We start from the raw sequence: 19336 nt of genomic DNA, 5'->3' as shown, positions 1-19336 counted from the left end.
AAGATCCCAGCTTTCTTCTGCTCAAATGCATTCCCCACTTCTGAACCGAGCGAATTCCTGTTCATCTTTCAAACCCCAGCTCAAATGTCCCCTCCCTTGGGGTGGATGCTTGCTCCCTTGGCCGGCATCACGTCTGTCTGTCCCTCCTCCATCGATCGCACCAAACCGGACACAGGGGAGTACCGGGGAGCGGAGGGGAGGCACGGATGCCTATCGGTTGAACAGCCAGGGAATGGATTGCCAGCACCGGCCACCCGGAGGACACCCTGGCAGGGAGAAGCCCCGTCTTGCCTTGGGCACATTCAGGGGATGATGGGGTGTGCCTAGCCCGGGGAGGCTTGGGCGGCCCAGACAGTTTTGCATGGCCCAGTCCCACCCCCAGCACACACGTTCAAATTCACACTGACGCGCATTCACACGCGGGTGGGCATTGTGCCCCCTCGTCCTGGGCAGCTGGGCTGCCCCTCCCCCCAGGCCACCAATGACTCACATCCCCACCCGCCACGGTCTGCTTGGGCACACACAGCCTCCTTTCAGCCCCTCAGCCTCAAACACTAGCTTACTCTTCCCTCCCCGGCGCCTCTTCTTCCCCAGAGCCGGCCTGCCCTCCCAGCCTGGCAGCTGAGCCCCACGGGGAGGCCATGCAGAGGCCTCCTTCCTCTCCAGAGCACAGGGCTCCCTGTCTCTCGTCACCCGGCTCCTGTCCAAGCCAGCCTTGAATGGCTGCCTTTTCATGGCTCAGAGCCTGGCCAGGTGCATTCTGGGCAGCCCTGCTCCCGCCAGTGTCTGCCAGGAAGCTGTCGGCCCTGGTGCTGCTACCACTGAGGCGCGAGAGCCAGAGGGGCCGGTGAGACTCAGCTTTGGAGATCCCTCCCAGGCTCTGGTCAAAGGCCTCCTCACGCCTACAGACGCTTCACACACACCTTCCCATCTGTGTCCTCACCAGGCCTAAATAGTCTGGCCAGGCACAGATTATTATTATCATTCCCGTTTTACTTAGGGGACAACTGAGGCCCAGAGAAAGGTCAACCTGCTGGTGAGTGGTGGAGCTGGGACCCAGTCCTGGTACAGAAGGGTTAATAACACAATGCACGTCGCGGGATTGCGCTGAACGTGATGAGGTGGCCAGGCCAGGCACCCTGAGGGTTCCTCAAATTGCCACCGCATTATGATGGTCACGAAAGCAGTTGTAGGTTTTATATTTAGCACCCCTTCCTTTTTTTGATAACAGACCTCCCCCTCTGGTTTGCGGCTGGGCTCTCAACCAGGGCGGGCCAGTCACAGTCCCTTACACCTTCTCTTGCCTCAAGAGTGTTCTCAGTCCAGGGGAGAGGCCTGTGACCTGCACTGGGCCAGTTAGGGCTCTGCCCTCGGGAGTTTCAAAGTAAACTAGGAGAGGGACACCCCTTTTCTCTCTGATCATGGGGGTTTTGAGGGTGTGACTCAACATATTGGGGGAGAAAGTGTGTCACATGCACCCCACGCCCCCTTCCCTCAGCAGTGGGAGAGAACAGAACAACACAGAGCAAAACAGCAGAGTCTGCATGGGGCCAGCATCATGGTTCTAGAGGCCTTGTGGTCAGCAAAACAGAGTCCCTCGCTCGAAGATATCTATGCCCTAGTCCCCAGAACCTGTGCCTATGTTGGGTTATAGGCAAAAAGGATGCAAATGTAACTAAGGTTACAGACCTTGAAATAGGGTGGCTAGTCTGTGTTACCCAGGGGGGCCCAATCTAATCACAAGAGCCCGTGGAAGTAGAGAACCTTCCCTGTCCCAAAGCCGAGGAAGTGCAGCAGAAAGGAAAATCAGGAAGATTCCAGGAGTGAGGGGGATTTGGTGTGCCTTTACTGGTTCTGAAATATAGGGAGCCGCCTGCAGCCCCGAGACCGGAGAGAGGTCTCTGTGAGCCCCAGCTGACAGCCAGCAAGAATACGAGGACCTCGGTCCTGCAACCACAAGGAACTGCGTTCTGCCCACGGTCTGAATGAGCTTGGAAGCAGATTGCCCCAGAGCCTCCGAATAAGAGCCCAGCTGGCCAACACCTTGATTTTGACCTTGTAAGATGCTGAGCAGAGAAACTAGCTGAGCCAATCCACACTTCTGATCTACAGAGTGAGAGAATAAATTCGAGTTGTTTTAAGTCACTAAGTTCGTGGTACTTTGTTACAGCAGCATTAGGAAGATAATATACACCCTAAGTGCATATTATATTACATTACATTATATTATATTATATTATGTTATATTATATTGTATTATTATTAATATATATAATACTGGTGTGACACTGCCTTCCCTAATTTGGTTACAGGTGCCAATAATTTTTTGTTGCCGTTTTTTTGTCACCCCCAACTAAAGACTTTTAACTCATGCCATTATTGTTATCTCCTTCAAAGCTTCCCCCCACAGCCTGCCGTCACAGGCATGCAGGAGACAGGGCACCTAGAACTTGAGACGAACGCACAAGCTTGAGGAGAGCCAAGAGTGTGGGAGGGACAGGTCCTCTCAGATCTCACAGTCTTTACAGGCTTGAGGCAGTTCTTCCAGAAGGCGCAGGTGGCCGGGCTCTGCCCCTTCCTCACCAAGCTGGATCCTTCCCTTCCCCACAGCAAGGCTGAGGTCAATGGGGAGAAAGCCAGTGCGTGCGAGCCAGGGAGGAATGACTTGTGAAAACTTTCTATGATGGCCTGGTCAAAGCTTGTAAAGGCTGGCAGGGTCAAAAGACATAGGGGTTCTGGTCCAAGATGGCAACGAAGGCACTCCTGAACTCACCTTCTCCCACGGACACCCTGACTCTAAAGCTACACACGAGCAATTGCCTCTGAAGGAAGTTCAGAAACTAGCTGGGCAACAACTACACATCAGGAGAACGACAAAATATCTACATTGAAAAGTCTGAGATACACTCTCATTACGTACATCACTCCTGGCACAGTGACATGCAATTGCGAAGGATTCACAACTCCACCTTCTCCCCAAGGAGCCAAGTGTTGATCCAACATCCAGCACCCTGACTTTTAAGACTTCCACCTAAAGGATGGGCCCCCCAGACACCTGGCTCTGAAAGCCTACACAGGGCTTGTGTCCCTGAGACCGACCAGACTAGAGCAAACAAAGAAAGAGTTCTTAACTGGTTACCCATCCCCCCCACCCCAAGGGCTCTACTATCAAAATTCCAGTGGCATTTTTCAAAGAAATAGGAAAAAACAACACCAAAATTTGTATGGAACTATAAAAGACCCTGAAATGTCAAAGTAATCTCGAGAAAGAACAAAGATGGAGGCATCACCCTTCCTGATCTCAAACTATACTACAAAGTGATAGTAATCAAAACAGTGTGGTATTGGCATAAAGACCGACACCTACATCAATGGAACAGAACAGAGAGCCCAGAAATAAACCCACATATGTATGGTGAATTAACTTACAATAAAAGAACCAAGAATATACAATGGGGAAAGGATAACCTTGTCAATAAATGGTGCTGGGGAAACTGAATATCCACATGCAAAAGAATGAAACTTGACCCTCATCTTACACTACATCCAAAGTCAACTCAAAATGGATTAAAGGCTTGAATGAAGTGCAACCTGAAACCATAAAACTTCTAGAAGAAAACATCGGAAGTAAGTTCCTCAATGTTAGTCTTGGCAATTTTTTGGAATTTTTTTGAATTTAACACCACAGGAAAGGCAACAACAAAAAATTAAACAAAGTCGGGCTACATCAAACCAAAAAGCTTCTGCAGAGCAAAGGAAACCATCAAAAATTGAAAAGGCAACCTACAGAATTGGAGAAAGTACTTGCAAATCATGCATCTGATGAGAGGTTAACACCCAAAATATATAAAGAACTCATACCACTCAATAGCAAAAAATCTGATTAGAAAGTAGGCAAAGGAACTGAATAGACATATTCTCAAAGAAGACATCCAAATGGCCAACAGGTATGTGAAAGGGTGGTCAACATTACTAATCATCAGGGAAGGGAAAAGCAAAGCCACAAAAGACAAGAGATAACAAGTATTGGTGAAGATTTGGAGAGAAGGGAACCTTTCCTTGTGCATGTTTGACAGGAATTGGCATACCTGCTATAAAAATAATACGGGGCACCTGGCTGGCTCAATTGGTAGAGGATGTGACTCTTGATCTAGGGGCTGTGAGTTTGAGCCCCACATAGGCCGCAGAGGTTAAGAAAGAAAGAAAGAAAGAAAGAAGAAAGAAAGAAAGAAAGAAAGAAAGAAAAAAGAAAATGGAGGTTTAAAAAAAAAGTGAAACTACCATATGATTTAGCATTCCCACTTCTGGTTATATATTCAGAGGAAATGAAAACAGGATACCAAAGAGATAGATGCACGCCCATGTTCTTTGCAGCATTGTTCACAATAGCCAAGTTATGGAAACAACCTAAGTGTCCATCAATGGATAGGTGGACAAGAAATATGTTCTATATATACATATATACACACACGTATATGTGTATACACACACACACACACAGGAATATTATTCAGACATGAGAAAGAAATTGTGCCATTGTGACAGCATGGATGGAACTTGAGGGCATGACACTAAGTGAAACAAGCCAGAGAAAGACAAATACTACATGGTATCACTTATATGTGGATTCTTTAAAAAATTTTTTTTTAAATGTTTGTTTTTGAGAAAGAGAGAGAGAGAGAGCATGAGTGGGGGAGGGACAGAGAGAGAGGGAGACACAGAATCCGAAGCAGGCTCCAGGCTCTGAGCCGTCAGCACAGAGCCCGATGCGGGGCTCAAACCCATGAACCGTGAGATCATGACCTGAGCCAACGTCAGACGCTTAACTGACTGAGCCACCCAGGCACCCCACTTACATGTGGATTCTTAAAAAAAGAAAAAGTCCAACTCAGAAACAGATAGAAAACAGAGCCAGGGGCTCCATGGAGCAGAGGAAGTAGGGGGGGGTTGGTGAAAGGGTACAAACTTGCAGCTATAAGATGAATAAGTTCTGAGGATCTAATGGCGAGGATAGTAGAAAACACTGTATTGTATAATTGAAATTTACCAAGACAGTAGAACTTAAATGTTCTCACCAAAAAAAAAAAAAAAAAAAGATAAATATGTGAGGTGATGGATATGCTAATTAACTAGATGGAGGGCAGCCTTTCACAATGTCTACTATATGAAATCGCCGTGATGTATACTTTAAATATCTTCCAATTTTATATTGTCAATTATACCTTAATACAGCTGGAAAAAAAAAACAAACCATGGGAAATCATGATTCAGAGGAAGATTTGTAGCAACAGGACAGGAAAGGCTGGTGTTTTACCATATGCAGAGATCACCCAGATAGAAAAAACAGGAAGGCCCAAGGAAAGAAATGACGCAAAGGGAATGAGGAAGCCATTCTCAAAGGAGATATAAAGCTAACTCACAGATGGGAAAGAAATAAAGAGGAGGTAGAAGGAAAGAAGGGAGGAAGGAGGAAAAGAAGAAGGAGGGAAGGAGGGAAGGAAGGACGGAAGGGAGGAAGGAAGGGAGGAAGGGAGGAAGGAAGGAAGGAGAGAAGAAAGGAGAGAAGAAAGGAGAGAAGGAGGGAAGGTGGGAAGGAAGGAAAGAGGGAGGGAAAGAGGGAAGGAAGAAAGGAAGTAAGGAGGGAGGAAGGAAGGAAGGAAGGAAGGAAGGAAGGAGAAGGAAGGAAGGGAGAGAAATGCCATTTTCTCTTGAAAATGCCTGGAGATAATGGCATCTGAGCTCCTAAGTTGCCCACCTCCCCATCCCAGACTGCCCTCCTGCAGCTGTAACCTGGTCCCCCTCAGTTTCTTCTGGAAAATCTCAAGGCACCATCAGCATTTTTTGTTGTTCCCAGTGGGTCTTTAAGCAGCTCTCTGGAGCCATGTTTTCCAGAACCTACATCTAGGGCCAAAGTTCCTCAATGTGCTGTTCACCTTGCCCTGACCTGCCCTGCCCCCCCCCCCCCCCCCCCCCGCTCACAAACATTGATTGAGCAATGAGGGCACACAGGCTGCCAGGTGCTGGAACGGGAATGAACATTTCTTAGATACAACACCAAAAGCATGATTCATAAAAGAAAAAAATTGATAAACCATACTTCATCAACCTAATTTTTGCTCCTTGAAAGACATTTGGAAAAGAATCAGCAGACAAGACAGAGACTCGGAGAAATTATTTGCAAAGCAAGTTTCTGATAAAGAACTTGCGTGGTGAGTACGGAAAGTACTCTCAAATGGAAAATTAGAAAACAAACAACTCAATGAAAAAAAAAATGAAAGATTTGAATGGACTTCTCACCAGAGGAGATCTACAGATGGCAAGGAATCACATGAAAGACGTTCAACACCATTAGTCATTAGGGGAGTGTGAATTAAGATCACAATGAGAGACAGATCTATCAGAATGTGTTAGTTAGCAAGACTGACCATGTCAAGTGTTGATGAGGACACGGAGCACCTAGAACTCTCGTGCGATCGTGGTGGGAATGTACATTGGTGTGTCAACTTTGGACAACAGTTGGACAGTTTCTTAATCAGTTAAACATACCTACCCATAACCCGGCCATTCCACTCCTAAGTATTTACCAAAGAGAAACATGTCCATACCAAGACTTGTACATGAATGCTCACAGCAGCTTTATTTTTAGTAGCTAAATATACCAAAGGTGGTATATCTGGACAATGCAATTCTCCATAATAAAAAGAACTGAATTACCAGCACATGCCATAGCAGGGATAATTTCAAACTCATTATGCCGACTGAAAGAAGCCAGACAGAAAAGAATACATACTGTATGATTATAAGTAAAAAATTCTAGAAAATACAAACAAATCTACCGTGACAGAAAAATAAGTTGCCTAATGATGGGGGAGAGGTTGGGGGGAGAGATTACAAGACAGCACGAGGAAATTGTTGAAGGTGATGGTTTCTCACTCTCTTGCTCATGGTGATGGTTTCATGGATGCTCCCATCTATCAGAGTTTATCACCATGTACGCTTTAGACACATACAGTTGATTGTACGTCAGTGATACCTCAGTAAAGCTGCTATTTATTTCTTTAATTAAAAAATTATTTTATTTTATTTTAGAGAGAGAGTGCCAGCAGGGGAGAGGCAGAAAGCGTGCATGAAAGAGAGTGAGAGAGAGAGAGAGAGGGAGAGAGAGAATGAGAGGGGGGGGAGGGGCAGAGAGAGGGAGAGAGAGAATGAGAGTGGGGGAGGGGCAGAGAGAGAGGGAGAGAATTCCAAGTAGGCTTTGTGCAGCACCAAGCCTGAGGAGGGGTTCGAATTCAACACCAGAGCCGAAATCAAGAGTTGGACACTCAACCAACTGAGCCACCCAGGCACCCCTGTTTATTTATTTATTTTTAAGTAGGCTCCATGCCCAATGTGGGGCTTGAACTCATGACCCGGAGATCAAGAGTCGCATGCTCTACCGACTGAATCAGCCAGGAGCCCTGAGAGATTCCTCAGTAGAGCTGTTAAAAGGAACCAGAGACCAGCTACGCACAGGCTCTCCCTGAGGGAACCTGTAGTTTGCGGGGAAGGCAGGCAGTGGACACCCAGCGGCGGCCACAGCCGGGAGTAACCTCAGAGTGTGGGGAGCTCAGGACGGGGCCCTGAATTGAGACGTACAGCCCTGGTACCCAGGAGACTCCCGCAATTCAGGTTTGACCCCCACCTGGCCCAGACAGGACACTCCGGGGAGCAGCCCGGGCCCTCCCTACCCCCGCGGAGTTCACGGGCAGGGACCCCACAGTGTGCCTGTGAGATGACGGGGCGTCAAAGGATCTTGGGAAGCAGGGACAGAGAGGGGTCAGGAAAGTCCTCCTGGGGCCTAGGCAGGTAAGGGAGGCGGAGGCTGGAGCAGAAAGGTCAGGCAGAAACCTGACCCCGTGTCCCCTGGGGGTGACCTTCTCCCCAGGGGCCGGCAGAGTCTTCCTTCCTTGAAGGCGTGGGCCCTCCCGGATCTCAGCCTGGGGTCTGCGCAGCCTGCGCGGCCCCCACCCCCTTCAGTGCCTGGCTGCCGGTCTCACTTCACCCCGCCCCCCTCAGGGCGGGGTCTCAGAACCCAGGGCTCTGCCCGGAAAGGGGTAACGCAGATAGGTGGGATGCACATCTCGAGGGCTGTGCCCCTGCCTCACCAGAGGCCCCAGGCCGCTCTGGTCACTGTGGAAGGCCATCCCTCAGCCAGGGACAAGGGACTGGTATGATCCTGTCCGCGGCCGGGAGGTGAGAAGTGTGGACGGTTGAACGGCACCAGGTGACAGGCAGTGAGGAAAGAGTGGGCGAGATGGACCCTGGGGGGCCTCTCCACCACTCTGGCGTCGCCAAGAGAGCTGGGTGCAGACACAGGAGTGCCACACACCCGACAGGTGTCTGGGCTCTGGACAACTGCCTCCCTTGGCCGTCTTCGGGGTGCAAGCTTCGAACATTGGAAGGGACGAGGCCGTAAGGGCAGCCTCTGTGGAACAGGCCACCGAGAGTGTGGTGCTGACTTCCCTGGACCCCTCTGAGGTAAGCCTGCTTGGGAAGGTGACACCCCACATCCACACCTGCTTGACCCAGGGCGCCGTCAGCAGGGTAGGGAGGGCTTTTCACCCCATCCTCACGGGTGGACCTCCCTCTGAACAGCCTTGGGTTCCCTGCAGGAGACCGAGCCGGTCTATTCCAGGGCCCAGGGAGGCCACATCTTCAGGGGTCCTCCTGCCCCCTCCTGCCCTCCCCATCAAAACGAGGAAAGGATACCCTGATGGAATCATTTTTCCTTTGACCGGAAGCTTCTCTCTGGATCTGTGGCTCAGGCCACTTTTTGCCCAATCGTGGACTATAGTTCTGAATCTCAGCTTGGTCTCAGGCTGGGTTTAGACACAGGATGACATCTGTCTTCCAAGACTTCATGGAGCCAGAGACACCCGGGGAGAAGGAAGAGTACAGGCCAGGAGGCACCCACCCCTCCCCTCTACTTGGATCCTCCCGTCTCGGTGTGGAGTCCCCGGTGCCCTCCTTTCCCAAACTGTCACCAGACTGGAGCAGAGCCCTGGGTGATGAGAGAGGAAGGCCCAGAAGGAAGCGGGTCAGTGAGTGGATGGGATGAGAGGCGGGAACAGAAAAGGGCATTTTCAGAGCCAGGGGACCCATGATCCTGGAGGCTGGGACCCGGGATCTTTAACATGGGACCTCCATGTCAGGTGTGAGGAGTCACTGGTTCTGACGTCAGAGAACCAACAACGGAGAAAAGAAAACCCAGTCGTGGGTTTGATGCTGCAGAAGTCGACCAAATGGAGCTTGAGTGAGGGCAGAGTGAGCCCCGAGCCACCTGCTCCAGGGCACAGAGGGGAGAGGCCAGAGTTGTTCCAGGCAGGGCATATTTCAGTGCCTGCCTGTCCCCACCCTAGCCAGCAGTCACAGAACCTCACATCCTGCCGGTAAACTTTTTTATCAGCCACACCATCGTGCAGGAAAAAGATGGAGGTATGTTTCATGCCCGGGCCAATGTCTGAGGAGTTGCATTTAACGGTTAACTATGACCTTGAACTTTTTGGTCCGGTTTGGTCTGCAGGTACTCCTGCCTTATGGTGACCTCAGAATCCTGGCGGGAACCCTGACCCTCATGACAGAGGCTGTGGGGTGAGTCTAGTCCCCCAGCAGAGCCCAGGGCTGATCTGACCACCAGTTTGGCACTGTGACGTCGCCGTCTGTCCCGCCTTTACTCCCATTGCTGATTTCCCCTCCACCTGGCCTCAAGGTCACCTCACTTGCCCCTTCCGAGGCTTATAGTTACACATATCACAGAGGGGACTCTCACCATGTTGAAGTAACAATGAAGGTGGAAACTTGTTCTCACAAGAGTGACGGATGGAAGGGTCTGGAGCTTTGCTGCTAAAGAATCAGAAGGGACCCAGCTACATGACGTTTCCCTAGAAGGACCAGAGGCAGAGCCGCTGGCGTTGAGACACTTCCTGCCGGCAGCCAGGGTAAGCAGCATGTGTGCGTGTGTGTGGGGGGGTGACTGCACCACACACGCTTTCAGAGTTGCTCAGCCACTAACCGAAGGTGGGTTTGGAAGGAATACTGGGGACCGTGTGGCAGACCAGCCAAAGTGGAAGCGACGAGGGCCACTGTTTCACTCTCAAATCTTTTGGTTGCTAGTGACACCCTCAACCTTGAGAGTCATTAGGGGGAAAAGAAAAGGCAGGATTTATTGGGCCAGATAAGCGGAAAAGGTCAGGGTGTGTCTGGAGACAACTGCTACCAGGGAGCCCGCCTGGCCAGCGTCACCTCGGCCCCTTCCTGTGGTGCGTACTTCTCTCGTCCTGCAGATGGGGACATGGCCACTGGCATCAGCTTTGCGGCCTCACCAGATAGGGGTTCGGGGCTCTGAGTGGCGCGTCAGTCCATCTCCCACCCTGCAAGAACCTGGAGAGGCGGGTCCGGGCAGCGAATGGGAGTTGCCCTTCGGACCATGTGGGGGGGGGGGGGGGACCCGCCTCCCGCTGGGAGGGAGTCATCCCAGGCCTTCCAGGGCAGCACCCCAGGGATGGCCTGGAATCAGAGGCCCCCACAGACGGGGCCTGCAGGGTGCCGCGGTGCCTTCAAGCCCATCTCCGGGTGTGGGTGTCGGGTGTCCTGCCATGCAGCCCCCAGAGCCCCTGGGTCGCGCCCTCGGACCAGCTGCGGCCCTGCACATTCTTAGTAGTTGATTTTCCCCGAAGCCTTGTGATGAAAATGCCACTCCCGCCATTTCTTCTGGGGGGGTGGGTAGGGAGGGTCAGGGGGTGCTCTCCACAGCCGCCTGAACATCATCCATTTGCCTGGGTGCTGCCTCACTCTGCCGCTCAGAGGAGGGGCTGGCCCAGCCCGGCTCAGCCTCCTTTCCCTCGCTGTTTCCATGTGCTCCTTTGGGGATCCCACAAAATCTCAGAAATCTCCTCCTCTTTTGCCTGGTTTTTGTGTTTTTCCGCCTGCCGGCCGCTCCACACCTTTAGTAGAAGGGGGTTTCTGGCCACTGATGCCTTCCTTGTCCAGGGTTTGCTCCCCACAGTCCCCTGGCCCCACTGCCTTGGGCCCCCTGGCGTCCTGTCTGTGATGCTCTGGGCACAGAAACAGGCGTCCCCCAAAGTGGCCCAGCAGGAGACTCTCAATGGCGGCTCCAGCTGGGTCCCCACACCAGGTCATTAATGGACCCTCAAGCCGCAGGGCCAGGGGGCTCCCCTGAGGCCCTGCAAGCCCTCTGATCACACTGCTCCCCGGGTGGGCTGTTGAGGACTGGCGTTGGGAATGGTGCTAGTGTTCCTCACCTCACACCCCAGCCTGAATCTAGGCTCTATGCCCTGCCTTCTGCCCGTAAGCCCAGTGTCCCCAGGAAACCCTGGGTGCGGCCCCTCCGGACCTATAAAGTCCCTGAGGCCCTCTGCCTGGCTTCTCCCTAGAAGATGCTGCTGCCCGAGTTCAAGCCTGGCCTGGGCAGCACCCAGGGACCTGCCAGTGTGACGAGGGCCCCCTTATCTCTTCTCAGACCTGTCGGCGCCCCGCCCTGACCACAACACCAAGTCCTAGGAGTCCGACTGTGTATCTAGTGAGTTCTCACTCCCGGGGAGTGGTGACTGCTACCCGTCACTGGCAGGCAGAGCAGTGCCCTGTCGTTAAACAGGTGGGGCAGGTGCGTCTCTGGGCAGCGTAGGTATTGAAAGTGTGAGCGGCAGGAGTGTGCCAAGCGGCAAGGTCCAGGCAAGGCACACACCCAGGGTAACCCGGTGTCGTCCCTCAGCGCGTAATCCAGGAGCAAAGGCTCCGGGCTGGCACCCGTAAGGCGAAGGCCTGGGTGCGAGGTGATGTTGGCACTTTGAGCCGACGCCAGAGACCTGAGGTGGTGTAGACGTGGGTGTGGACAGAGGCTTTCGGAGCGGCTGCTGCTCGCCCAGCACGCATGCTGCCATTCGGGCTTGTCTTTGTCGGGGGCACCCGCCCTGCACCTGACACTCTGCCTCCGACTGCCCTTCTTTGCACACCCCTGCCGGCCGTCTTTCACAAGCAGGGGGGCGGGGTGGGGAGGGGAGAAGCCCCGGTCTGTAGGGTTTCCCAGCTTCTGCGGTGTGTTTGTTCCCAACACGGCCAATTCCAGGCTGTGGAAACGATATCCGTGAACAGTCAGGGAGAGACGCATAGCAGCTGTCATGTCCTATTTCCCCCAAACGGATACAACAGATGTAAGTAACCGCCAGGACATAGACGATGGTAAATACAGTAAAACAATTAGGAAGGGATGAGTTTTGAGTATTTGTTACTTTATTTAATTTGAGAGAGAGAAAGCAAGCGTCAGCCAGGGAGAGGGGCAGAGAAAGAAAGAGGGAGAAAGGGGGGGCGAGAGAAAGAGAGAGAGAGAGAGAGAGAGAGAGAGAGAGAGAGAGAGAGAGAATCTCAAGCAGTCTCCATGTTCAATGCGGAGCCCGACTCAGGGCCGGATCCCAAGACTCTGGGATCATGACCTGAGCTGAAATCAAGAGTTGGGCGCTTAACCGACCGAGCCACCCAGGCGCCCCTTATCGTTTATCAAATAGAATTTATTGAATTGTAAGTTTGGATAATTTAAAATTTTCTGTTAGCCGTTACGTTTGACAGCAGCTCATAGAACCCATGAAAATTTAGGGAGCAGCTCCTGTGAGCTGACACAGGCTGCTGCGGGCCCGGGTGCCAGAGGAGGGCCTGGTGGACCCCCTGCCCCCCCCCCCCCGGTGCCCCTCAAGATCACTGCCCCGAGGCCTTCGCTCTGTCTCCCCTCTCTGAGCTCATGCTGCGCCCTGCCCCCTCTTCCCTCTCCAGGACGTCCCCCGCTGACCTCAGTGCCTTCGGCAGCCTTTCTTGCTGCCAGGCCGACCTCCTCCAGCCCATTGCTCTGGGGCTCCTGTTCCCCGGAAGGTGGCCTTGGCAGCCCTGTCCTGCCAGCGACAACTGCCCAGCGTGCCCTGCTTTCCTCCAGGGTCCCTGTCCTCCTCCCCTGAGGGCGTCTCCTGCACCAGCCCCTCTTCTTTCTCTCAACCCCCCTTCTGCCCTCAGTTTCTTATTTCTCTAGTCCCCTCCTCTGAAAGCCCGTCCGCTCCGGGCCCTCAACTGTCCCCTTAGACTGGGGACTCTGTGTAGGTCGCTCGAGGGGGCACTTTCTTTCAGCCCCACAGCCTCCTCCAGAAAGTCTGCCCCTCGCTTCCCTGCGGCGCTGGTGCTCCGCCCTGGACTGTGGCAAAGGTTGGGAATTCTCCGTAGAAGATGGGCAGCGACTCGGGGGGCAGTGGAGCCGGGTCTCAATAGTGTTGCCCCCGCGGTATCCATGCGGCCTGCGGGGCCTGGAGATGACACTAGGCCTTCCTCGAGTGCACACCTGAGGTCATAGCCGGCAGAGGCGGAAGTAAGACAGGACCTCCCCGCGGCCCCTAGTGACTGTCTCCCCTGCCTCTCAGCTCCTTCCCCCATGTTCCCCTTAGACAAGACCGCTGTAGCGCTTACTAGAACCCCTGCTCCTCTTGTTTGGATTGACCAGCCAGGCCTTAATCCAGGAACCCTAGAGACACTCCGCCCGCCCAACCGTAGGAAAGGCACACGTCCCGGGCTTGCTCTCTCTTTCTGCTGGCACCCCACCATGACCTCCCTGCCTGACCTCCCCAGGGTCAGGACCTGTGAGTAACAACCTTCTCTATTTCACTTTCTCTTGCTGTTGCCCCATTTAACAGTTTTTTAAAAACTTTTTAAAAATTTTTATTTTAGAGAAAGGGAGAGAGTGTGAGCGGGGGGGGGGGGGGGATGGGACAGAGGGAGAGAGAGACAGAGAGAGAATCTTCAGCAGGCTCTATGCTCAGTGCAGAGCCCAAGTGGGGCTTGATCCCACGACCCTGGGATCATGACCTGAGCCGAAATCAAGAGTCAGACGCCAGGCTGAGCCACCCAGGCGCCCCAACAAATGTTAACAAAATCACCACATTCCACGTCCGGACACAGAGTAGCGCCCCAGGATGTTTGTTGCACTGAATCTAAATGTTACTCCCCAGAGGAAAAACAACCTTGAAAGATTTGGCCCTGAGGAGGGAGGTAAGTTCCGAACGCCTTCAATGTGGCTGATTGTTCCGGCCATGCCCTGGGTCTGTTCACTTTCCCCGCATTCCCATCTGTCCACGCGACCTTCTGGCCATGGCTGTGCGGCCTGCTTTGGCCAACGGGCGAAGAGTAAGCACGAGGCAGGTAGAAACCTGAGCAGCAGGTGGGCCTCATCTTACGGCAGTTCGAGCCCTGAGACCGCCCGTGAACGAGCCCAGGGCTAGCTTGCTGCAGGAGGACAGGCCTCATGGAGGAGAACTCAGGACCCAGCCAACGGCCAGCTGTCGGACACGAGCGAGGCCCTTGACTGCCCTCTGGCCACAGACACACACACCTGGGTCCAGCCAAGTGCAACAGAACTGCCCAGTTGCGGCCCAGCCCCCGTCAATGAGCCACAGAATTGTAAAGTTGACAAACTGTTGGTTTTAAGTCACTCCGGGGTGGGGGGTGCGTAGTTTGTTATGCGCAAAGCAAAGGGAACCACTCCTTAGCACAAGGTACCACAAACAGCGTCTGGAGAGATGAAGACAGGCAGGCAGGCAGGAAGGCCGGCCGTCCAGCTATGAAGCTGTGCTACTGGCACACTGGGAGGGCCCAGGAGGATCCCCCAGATCTCGGGCCAGGGTAAGGGGGAGGCAGTGAGGCATTTGCTTCACACACAAGATGTAAGGCGGTAGCCCAAAACTTAGTAATCAAGATAAATAATATATATATATATATATATTTTTTTTATTATTTTTTTTCCAACGTTTATTTATTTTTGGGACAGAGAGAGACAGAGCATGAACGGGGGAGGGGCAGAGAGAGAGGGAGACACAGAATCGGAAACAGGCTCCAGGCTCTCAGCCATCAGCTCAGAGCCCGACGCGGGGCTCGAACTCCCGGACCACAAGATCGTGACCCGGCTGAAGTCGGACGCTTAACCGACTGCGCCACCCAGGCGCCCCAAGATAAATAATATTTTTAATGCAGTATTTAAAAAAATCAAATCAGCAAACTCTGGCTCATGGGCTGGCTGCCCTTTTTGCTAAAAAAAGCTTTATTGGAATTGGGGCCGGGATCAGGATTTAGTAAACACAGGGTCAGATCTTGTTTTTATTACAAAGTTTGGCTTTTTTGGTCATGGAATTTTTGCATTAGTCTTATTTGTGTATTTGTTTTTTATTTAGTTCTTTAGATTTGGGCTAAGTCCTTCCCAACCTACTGACTGCTGGTATCTGACTGGATCTCAAACTTCTACCTATTATATTCCCACCCAAGGTCAAAATTTAAGCTGTTGTCAGATAGTTGCACCTTACTGTGAATGAAACAAAATGAGATCAAGCTCTGCTCAGGAGATGGGGCGCCCGGGTGGCTCAGTCAGTTGAGCGTCTGACTTCGGCTCAGGTCGTGATCTCGCGGCCCATGGGTTCGAGCCCCGCGTCGGGCTCTGTGCCGACAGCTCAGAGCCTGCAGCCTGCTTTGGATTCTGGGTCTCCCTCTCTCTCTGCCCCAACCCATTCGTATTCTGTCTCTGTTTCTCTCAAAAATAAATCAACATTAAAAAAAATTTTAATTTCTGCCCAGGAGAAATTAGGAGGCCAGGTAACTGGAGAGGTGGGGTCAGCTTCCAGGGGAAGAAGTGATCTTTCTGCAGGCCTACCATTCTCGAAATTTCCACAGGCTCTCCGCCATGGCTCCCTGGGTAGGTGTCATGGGCCAATCCTAGTGGCACTACGACTAAATGTCCAGATGACCTTTGAAACCATTTGGGTTCATTCATCTACTCGATTCTTTCCCCCATAGGTCGGTCACGTTCATGTCGGACCCCGGCAAACTCAGTGAGGCTAGCAGATAGCTGGGATATTTGGGAAGAGGTTGCTGGTATTTTACCAAGCCTCTTGCTAGCCATCAGCCGTGGCATGTGGACATGTGTTGCAGCGAGAGGCGTCTCCCAGGGCGTGGTGCAGAGGCTGGACAGTATTTACTTTCCCCAAAGAACCACCCCAACCACACCTGATGACTTCAGTGCAGTTTGATCCAGAACGGATACTCCCTGAATCGCTAAAAGATTGTCTTTTTTTCCCCCTTAAAGTCACTAGACGTTTACAAACCAGACTTTAGCTCATCTGCAGGTTTGAGGGAAAAACAGCAGTTGCCTTTTCACCATGGAGAAGGGGGGGAAACTGAGGACTCTTCCATTCCCTCTGGATTTCTGGAGACGGGGCTGCTCCCACACGAAGGCAGGGGAAAGGCCGCGCCAGTCAGCGGCATCCGAGGAATCTGAAGGGAGTGGATTTACTGGGGAGAACAGGAGAGACTTTGCCATTACGTTCCTCCGCAACCACTTTTCAAAGTGTCACCGTGGAGTGATCCCATTTCAGGGACCCGGTCTCTGTCCACATCGATAGTACCTGTGATAAGTGTGGGTGTTTTCTCTTCATACCTCCATGTCAGGAGTCGCCGAGCGCCTGGAGTGCCTTCCCAAGAAGAAGGTAGGGCCTTGTTCTCCACAGCTTTCTTGCCCAGGAACAGAGGGGCTCACACGTTTCCAGAGAATCCAGATGCGGCTTCCGGGCCAGTCACGTGACCACAGAGTTCTACCGTGCCCGGCCTTGTGCCACTGCCAAAAACAAGATTAACCCAGGATCCTGGCCCGTGACAAGTTTACAGATGTCGTGGGGACAACCTGGTGACTGGCCTGCTCTACCACTCTTCTGCTTCCCTCCTCTGCTCGCTCTCTTGAGGAGCTAGGAGGCTGTCGAAAAATGAAATCTTCTCTGTTTACATCCAGCGGGACCACAGGGATGTCTTCTCTAAAGGGCATAGCCATGGCAGATGGAGGGCTTAGGGTAGAGTACATAACTTCACACACACGCACGCACACGCACACACACGCCCTACCACACGCAAGGACCGTCTAAATATTCAGTTTATTTCAGTATTTATACTTGAGGAGAGGTCAGATTCTGCTACTAGTTTGGGGGACCTCGCTGGCTCGGCGGGCAAAGCTCTTTCCTTTATCCTAAGGTGTGAGTTCTGACGTCACCCACTGCAAGGGGCGAGCCTCCCCCGCTCATTTTGCCAGGGGAGCTGTTTGTGTTTACGGTCTTAAAGGAGGCAGGGGAGGGGGAAATGGCGTCAACCCTACGAGGCCTTTAAAACACGCGTGCAGAAGATCGGAAACAGCGACATAGTCCAAGCTACGTACGGGAATATATCATATTCATCCCAGATTTTAAAAAAGGAAGAATATCAAATCTGCTGCTCAGGAATATGGCTTCAGGATGCGTCTCCCTTATTCTAAATCCCTTCAGTCTCCTTCTGGCTGGACCGAGAGGAGCGACGGTTTCCACTGAGGCCAAGGCCCCGTCTCGGGCCGAGTCTCCAGTCCCTGTGCCCCCCCACAGGCTCCTGACGTGAGCAGCTCGCACCGTCTACCCAGGTCTGTTCCTGTGTGTGAGGGGCGGCCGGGGACGGGCAGGGACAGGACCCGGTGTCCCGGGGGCTGTGGGGGGGCTGCTCCTGGGCTGCCCGGAGAGCTAGCCTCGCCTGGCCGCTGGCAGACAACGGTCTCCTCCACATCTGTCACCTGCAGCTGCTGGCCGGCCGAGGAAGGGAAGCTGGCTGGTCCTCGGGCAACGGGACGGTGACACCGGCGAAGAGACCATCCTCACTTCCTGTAAGATTGGCCGCCTGGAGAAGAAAGGCGAGAGCAAGCTGCCAGCACCAAGGCGGTAACTGCACAGAGTCCCCTCTGTCCCATACAAGCCTTCTTTCAACCGGCTCTGTGCAAATCGAATACTGAAACCTTCCCTTCCCCCAGGTCACCTGCTCCGCGGCCGGGGCGTGACTCATGTGGCCACGCTCTTTCCTCTCAGGAAGCAGGCTGCTTGGCGTGGGGCTCCCAGTGAATTTTGCTGGCAATAGTTTTGCTGTTTGTCGAGGCCACAGGACATGAATCTGCTGCTAGCTGAGCAATCTATGTGCAGGCAGGGCCCCGTGGAGCCCGTCTGGTACTGGCCGTTGCTGCCTCGATTATGACCCGTGGGGGCTCCGGCCCGGTGCTGCCCGGTGTGGCCTGGAGCCCGGCAGGGGTCAAACGGGTCTGTCTGCTTCTCTCGGGCCAGTGTTCCTGGTATTTGCCGGGGCTTCCTTTGGGCCCGTGTGAGGAAGCAGCTTGGCCTGCACCGCTGGTGGGGACACGGGGCTGGGGCTTCACCGTGTGTTTCCCAGCAGATGGGCGCTGGCGAAGAGGGAGGGCGGCCCTGCTTTCCAGCCACGGCCCATTAGCCACCCGGCCAGCCCAGCGGGTCCCCGTTGGCCGGGGCGCCCGGGGCTCTGGCAGGAAGCGATTGGGGCAGTAGGGGACAGCACAGCTGCAAAATGCATATATCCTGAGTGTGACAGACCTTCTGCTGATTGACATTCTTTTGTCTGGCTTCTCTTTTGTTTTCCTTTATTTTTATTTAATTTATTTATGTACTTAAAAAATTATTATCATTTTTTTTTTTTACTTTTTTTTAAATTTCGAAGCGACCTCTACAACCAACATGGGCTCAAAGCTACAGCCCTGAGATCGAGAGTCACACACTCCAGCCAGGCGACCTTCCCTTATCTTTAGACTCTTTGGAAAGGTCCAGGCTCTGGTGTGGTCAACCGGCTGAGGCTAGGAGGGGAGGGGAGAGAGGAAGTGGTCTTCACGGTGGGCAACAGGGCAGGAAGGAGACCCCTTGGGCCCACCGCACCCTCAGTCCCTCTGGTGGCCCTCCCGCCAAGGCACCTGCTTCTGTTGGATTTTGAGGCTGCCTGCTTCCCGCTAGGAAGCAGGTCCAGGTTTTCAGGGCCGATCACACAAGTCCCACAGACGGGGGTGGGGGTGGGGGGATGTTAACTCCGAGAGGCACTGCCTGGACAGTCTCAGTTTACCAGCTTGTGTATGAGGCACCAGGGCCAATGGCAATTTCATAAATAGGCTAGTGAAGAACGGATCTGTCCCTAGGGCACAAGAAGCCACTGCCTGGGGTCCTGGTCCTGTGCCTGCTGGGCACAGAGGAGCTCAGTGCCCTTCCCTCCAGTCTGACTTACTCTGTGGCCCGCTCGTGGAGGAGGTCATGGAGCTGGGGCGGCTGGCCTGCTGGGGGCCACACGAGGAGAACTGAGGGGCCAGAGTGGATGCCTTGGCCTTGGGTGGGTTCAGGTCCAGGATCTCAGGGGTCCGGGGGGTCCGGGGCTTGCAGGTGAAGGCCGATGTAAATTCCCTGGAACAAAA

At 53.2% G+C, this 19336-nt stretch overlaps 1 protein-coding gene across 7 annotated transcripts in view; it reads right to left on the bottom strand.

The window, feature by feature from the left end:
* Positions 1 to 17136: 17136 nt before the first annotated feature.
* ARMC9 (armadillo repeat containing 9) overlaps positions 17137 to 19336 on the bottom strand; it is a 147671-nt gene continuing 145471 nt past the window's right edge. For 6 of the 7 annotated variants that reach the window (XM_027048050.2, XM_027048059.2, XM_027048073.2 and 3 more), the window contains one exon: positions 19124 to 19325. In XM_027048050.2, the coding sequence (XP_026903851.1) occupies positions 19124 to 19325 (202 nt within the window). Of the gene's footprint in view, positions 17761 to 19123; positions 19326 to 19336 lie in introns of those variants that run through there. The other variant, XM_027048067.2, reaches the window with a different exon arrangement.

Source organism: Acinonyx jubatus, chromosome C1 (genome assembly GCF_027475565.1).
Source record: "Acinonyx jubatus isolate Ajub_Pintada_27869175 chromosome C1, VMU_Ajub_asm_v1.0, whole genome shotgun sequence".
Taxonomy (NCBI): domain Eukaryota; kingdom Metazoa; phylum Chordata; class Mammalia; order Carnivora; family Felidae; genus Acinonyx; species Acinonyx jubatus.
This window is presented reverse-complemented; position numbering and strand designations above follow the sequence as displayed.